Consider the following 5687-nt stretch of genomic DNA (forward strand, 5'->3'; position numbering starts at 1 on the left):
TATAGGTTCAGGGCAACTTTTCAATATAAATTACGCAAGACTAGCCAAGTTTGGAGTTTATCCCCCCCTAAACTAAAACCAGCTTTTTCTTGAAATAAAGAACAACCAGGCCGCTTCCCCGGAGCGGGCGAGGAGTTGGCGGCGCGGACGCCAAGGGTTGGGCGTCCGAGGGGAGGGGCAAGGGGTGGGTCGCCGAGAGCAAGGGCAAGGGCCGGGCCGCCGAGGGGAGGGGCAAGGGCTGGGCGGCGGATGCCGCGGGCCGGGGCGGAGGCGCCGCGAGCCTCCCGTCTCCCACACGCGCCGTCGCCGCGCGTTGAGGGGCGGTCTGTTGGCGACTGTCAGGCGGCGCCTCCCGCACGTGGGTGCGGCCGGGCCTCGCGCCCGCGGCGGCGCCAGCGCAGCCGGCGGCGGCCAAGCCGGCGGCGGCCAAGCCGGCGGCGGCCAAGCCGGCGGCGCCGGCGCCGGCAGGCAAGGTGGCGGCGGCCAAGGCGGGTGCCACCAAGGCGAGCACAAAGTCGCCCCGGGTGCGCGCGTGGCCACCCACAGCCCGCCCCGTCCTGCCGCCGGCGCTGCTCACTTCGTTGCCCCCACCCTCTTCAGGCCTCAAACGGTGGTTGGAACAAGTTTGTCCGCCAGGCGTGACGAGGGAACGAAGACGAAGAGGTGAATCATGAAGCAGACCATGACGCCCGTGCGGCACGGCATCGCGCCAGCGGACGGCAGAAGCGTCCCGGAAGCACGCTCTTTGACGGCCTGTCTGACCCGTGCCGCGCGGATGTGATGCGTTTCTGTCCGCCCGCAACCCCCGCAACATACACGGGGGTTCCCATAGCGATTTCTCCCCCCGCATGAGTCCAGAGCGATAAACGGCGGGTGCTGCAAAAAGCTGCTTATTAGAAAAGAAACCGAAGCTCACAGGCGTACGGAAAAGAGCAACGCTAAAGAATTTTGCGAAACGCAGACCGATCGTCAGGAAAAAGTGGCCCCTCCGCGCTCCGGCCTCCGATAAAGCCGTACATGTCGATCTCGAATGTCGCGCCTGAACGCGGTATGTAGCGGTCGCGGTATGTAGCGCGACCCCCGCTACATATCGTCCGGTGTTATGTATCGGTCCGGACCGGTCCGGTGTTATGTACATATCGGTCTAGCGCATAGGAGGTGGTATCTAGCGCTCGGGATTAATCGGTCAACGCCACGGTTTGAATTACTTCCCACCAACAAAGCACATATCGCCCGCCTCCGGTCCGCCTCGCCCCTACAACCTCACCACTCCCAAGTGTGACCTCCCCGGGGTAAAATCGTGTGCTGACTTCACTTTTTGACAGCTAAAATCTGCCATTTTCTCATCGAGATCAGAATCTCGCGCCAATCTCGTGCAATCTCCCCCAATCTCAATTAATCTCGGTCCAGACGAGGACTATTCAAATTTTGAATCCGCACAGGGTAATGACCAAGAAGAGCATGACAAATCATAACGGCAAATCTGCGCAAGATTCACTGAATTTTCATCGAGTTTCTCTCAGATTCCTTTTTTGGCTGATATGCACCACGCGCGATATTAATCAGCTCCGGGCGCTACATATCGCCTCCAGCGATACATATCGCTGTTGGACCGCTACATATCGCCCGCGCTACATATCGGTCAAACTGGTGATATGTAGCACTAGCGCTACATAGTCTGGCAGTGATACGTAGCGCTGATGCCACTACGTATCGGATGGCGATGCAAACGTCCGGTCGTCCGCCCTAAGACGAAAAGCACCGCCGCCGCCGCCGGGCCCCGCCCCCGGCCCGCACCCCCGCAACCCGCCGAAAATGGCGGCAAGCCTCCAAGCGGATGCGGAAGCACGAGGTGACCACCGCAAGCCCGCACCCAAGGGAGGTGGACCCCCACCCCCCCACCCCCCTCTCCCAAGCAGAAAAGGGGTTGTGAGGATCCTAGAGGGGCGCTCAGGATCCTGACCCAGACGATGGTGCGCTCAAGATCGCACCGTCTGCTCCCTCCCCCACCCCTCGCCGCCACCCTGCCAAATCCCCGCGGCCGTCTGGCTGCGCCTGCTTCCGAGTATCAGTATGACTCCGAGCCCGACTTTTCCGACGCTGAGAGGCACGGCATAGGGTGGCAGGGGTTCTACACGGACGCAGTGCAGGAGGCTGTGATGCAATGCGGCTATAGGGACGAGCTTTTTTAGGCGTGGAGAGAGGCAATCAAGATACGGCAAAAGGACTTGCCGGAGAAGGCTTGCCGGAGAAGGTGATGGCTATGACTTTGGACCTTTGCGAGAGGTGGCGAGCGGAGCAAGAGCGGCGCGCGTCCACGCTCCTGCGCAGCGGCTCTCCCGCGACCACAGCCCCTCTTTTGCAGCCGCAGCCGTAGCCGCAGCCCCAACTCTCGGCTCGGTCTTCGAGTGTCGGGTAGCGGTGACCGGGGACGGATTGACCCCCTTAAGATTTCTTTTGCGTCAGGGCGCCCGCAATGCTCAGACGGGCACGCACGGCTGGAAGAGCTCCTCGCTGCGCAGCGCCTTGAACATCTGCGAGCGGTCGACGCAGTCGTACATCTGCCAGATGTCGTCCGAGAAGAGGGACGTCGTTAGCACCGGCCACCGGATCCATCCACGAGCGCACGCACATCGAGGTCTTCTCGGAGCCGCTCGGGGCGAAGATGTTGTTGACGACAAAGTTTTGCGGCTCGAGGGCGGTGTCGAGATCCTGCTTGGCCTTCTCGACAGCCGCCGCTGCAGCCTGGATGGCGCTCGCGGAGTCGGACGCGGCCGCCACCGTCTGTTGGTGCCCCTGCTGGGCAAAGGCGAGGCGGGCCTCCGCGTCGCCGATTCTGGTCGCCCGCTCCTGCGCGCGGCGTCGGTCGGGTGCATTCACACCGACACTGGCGGCTATCTATCTCCTCAGTTGGGGGCGCAACTTGGAGCACTTGGAGTGCAGTTGGCAGCCTCACATCCAGGGCCGGGGAGCTCAGAAACCCGCCGCTCATCTTCTTTTGCACAGAGGCCGCCATGCTGAGGCAAGCGCTGAGACAAGCAGCTCCGCGCTTCGGCGCGTCGCCGCTTGGCGCGCTGCGCAGTCTGCGCGTCTCTGCGCCGGCGCAACAGTCGGAGGTGACGCGCAGCACAACGCCGGGCGGCGGCTACGTCACCACGGTCGACCCGAGCAAGTTTGTCGACGGCGAGAGCCTCACCGCGCATCAGGCGCGCGTGCGCCACGCCGACCCGGCGAACCGCACGTTCAACTATGCGATGATCGGTGCGCCGCGCCCAGCTCGCGCCCGCCGTTGCAGCGCGCCACACGCAGCGCGGCGTCTGCGGCGCAGCCGCGTGCCGCTCCCCCCTCGCTTCCTCAGCCGGCAGCTCGACCGACCCGCCGCCGTAGGCGGCGCCAAGTTCATCTCTGCCTCAGCCTGGCGCCTCTGCCTGATCAAGTTCCTCGCCCAGATGAACCCGGCGGCAGACGTGCTTGCGATGGCGTCGCTGGAGGTTGACATCTCCAAGCTGAGTATGGGCGAGTGCATCACGGTGAAGTGGCGGGGCAAGCCAGTCTTCATTCGGTCGCGCACCGAGGATGAGATCGCCGAGGCCGCGGACGTGAACCTCGCCGAACTGCGCGACCCGGAGAATGACCTCGACCGCGTGCAAAAGCCAGAGACCCTGATTGTGCTTGGCGTGTGCACGCACCTCGGCTGCGTCCCGATCAACAAGGCGGGCGACTACAACGGGTGGTTCTGCCCGTGCCACGGCTCGCACTACGACACCTCTGGTCGGATCCGCAAGGGGCCGGCGCCGCTCAACATGGAGGTGCCTCCCTACTCCTTCATCGAGGAGGAGAAGCTCCTGATTGGCTGAGGGGACGCACGCGTGCCGCGCGCGATCTAGCCCGCGTCCCTAGTGCTCGAGTCTGCCCCTCCGCAGCGGAGCGCTATTGTCGTCGATCCCGCCCGCGAGCGGGCACTGCCACTGGCGCAGCACTCCACCTTGCCAGATCACAGAGGGCAGCGGTCACATCGTGACACGCGTCTAAGTCCGTCTATACTGTCTTGGCTCTTAGTTACAGGCAGTCGTGCCCTACTAGTCGCTAAACCTTTCTTGCAATCTCAGCGGAGACTTCGACCACTCTCTCGCGATTCCGCACTGCGGTCACTCTGTGCACAGCCACGCACAAAGCGCGCCGGCGCGCGGCGCGCCACGGGACGGCGCACGGGGGCGGACCATGAACGTGCGCGCCGTTCCCGTTCCGCATAGCGGATATCATACCTCGTCATGTCCAGTCTGCCCCTCAGCGTCGCGTCGATTGCCCATTTTTTCTGCGAGCGCGGCGAGCGCGGCGCAACTCGACGTGAAGAGGCCTCTCCTCTCCTCCTCGTTGCCCGGCTCATCTTCGACGTTGTAGACCATGAGGAAGCCGGCGGGCGCGTTGACGCCATAGGGGAGGGCGGTCACTTCGGCGCGGTTCTCCTTGCGGGACAGCTCTTGGCTTTCATAATCGCGTACCAGATCAGGGCTGCTGCGTGGTGCGTGGCTCTCGGCTCTGCAGGCGCCTGAGAATTTTCTGTGAGTTATTGGGGCTAATAGCAAAATATTATACGATCCATAGGAACAACGAACGAGATGGAAACGGACGTCCTATCTTGCTATCTATCAACGCGAGGGTCGGGAAACTGGAAGTGGGCCCGCATGTCGGAGGCGCGGCACACGGCTCAAGTCACGACAGCCATTTTCACACCTGTTATGGCCGCTGCCATAACCTTGTTTGTTTGTGTATGGGTGTGGGGCCAAAAAAGCGAATTTGTCTATTTATTCGTTCCTTTGAATGAACGATCTCGGTGTCGAAACACTGTTCTGTTAGTTTGGACAGAAGAAATAATTTTAGAAGAAAACTCCCTCGCAGGACACGGGGCACGGGGCTGGCGAGCACTGGCACAAGACGGAAGAAAGAAAGTTCGCACGCAGAGACCGCGAGCAGGTAGAGCGCGCGCTCGACGCTCCGACTTGCGCGAGAGATGACTGGCTCTTCCAGCGACGCAAAGCTGCCGTACAGCCTGGACAAGCTCTCTTGGGACTCTGCGCACCACTTCAACACGCAAAACAAATACGGCTACGCGGGTAAGGGTCGGAAGCTCGGCGACGCGATGCTGCAGTGCGAGACGTGCCTGCAGTGGTTCCACGCGCGAGAGGTGTCGTGCCTGACCGACGCAGACGTCTTCGTGCCCTTCCAGCGCAACTACCGCTTCGCCTGCCGCATCTGTGCCGGCGGGCGCGAGCAATTCGAGCCGCTCACCAACCCGTGGTCATGGATCGTCGTTACGGCGGTGCAGAACCTGCAGCTGCCGCTCGAGGCGAAGAACGCGGAGGTGGTGGAATGCACGAGCAAACTGCCCGAAACGCGCAAGTGGGTGCCGGTCGCGGAGATCGTTCAGTGGATCCGCAACCACTGGGGATCGCTCTGCCACGGCCGCGCGCAGGCGCAGCTCGACGACGCCGGCGCGGTCCAAAAGGCGATCGCGCACAGCGAGGGGGTGCTGCACGCGTCGAGCGACAAGAGCGAGGTGTCGCTCAAGTCGCTGCACCCACTCAAGCTCTACCTCAAGCCCTTCAAGAACATGCCCGCCCCCTCCTCCGCCGCCGCGCCGCCCGCAAAGCCGCGCAAGGATCGCGCCGGCAACAAGAAGAAGGGCT

The 5687-nt window shown here is 62.8% G+C and overlaps 2 protein-coding genes across 2 annotated transcripts in view; both read left to right on the forward strand.

Annotated features, from left to right (window-relative positions):
* The window catches only part of EMIHUDRAFT_120954 (hypothetical protein), a gene marked incomplete at both ends in the record, with an annotated part of 1666 nt that extends 1024 nt beyond the window's left edge, over nt 1-642 (forward strand). Inside the window, 2 exons of the mRNA XM_005760460.1 lie at nt 343-524; nt 601-642. Of these exons, the coding sequence (XP_005760517.1) occupies nt 343-524; nt 601-642 (224 nt within the window). The remainder of the gene's footprint in view (nt 1-342; nt 525-600) is intronic.
* A 2361-nt stretch (nt 643-3003) lies between these two features.
* On the forward strand, nt 3004-4130 carry EMIHUDRAFT_460004 (hypothetical protein). The gene is made up of 2 exons (XM_005760461.1): nt 3004-3261; nt 3388-4130. The coding sequence occupies exons 1-2, from the start codon at nt 3015-3017 to the stop codon at nt 3855-3857; spliced, it is 717 nt and encodes a 238-aa protein (XP_005760518.1). The 5' UTR covers nt 3004-3014; the 3' UTR covers nt 3858-4130.
* Nucleotides 4131-5687: the final 1557 nt, after the last annotated feature.

Source organism: Emiliania huxleyi, assembly GCF_000372725.1.
Source record: "Emiliania huxleyi CCMP1516 unplaced genomic scaffold EMIHUscaffold_751, whole genome shotgun sequence".
NCBI lineage: Eukaryota > Haptophyta > Isochrysidales > Noelaerhabdaceae > Emiliania > Emiliania huxleyi.

Coding starts and splice junctions, on each gene's coding strand:
- EMIHUDRAFT_460004 (XM_005760461.1), top strand. CDS start 3,015: ATGCTGAGGCAAGCGCTGAGACAAGCAGCTCCGCGCTTCGGCGCGTCG. Junction 3,262..3,387: donor GTTCAACTATGCGATGATCG/GTGCGCCGCGCC, acceptor CCGCCGCCGTAG/GCGGCGCCAAGTTCATCTCT.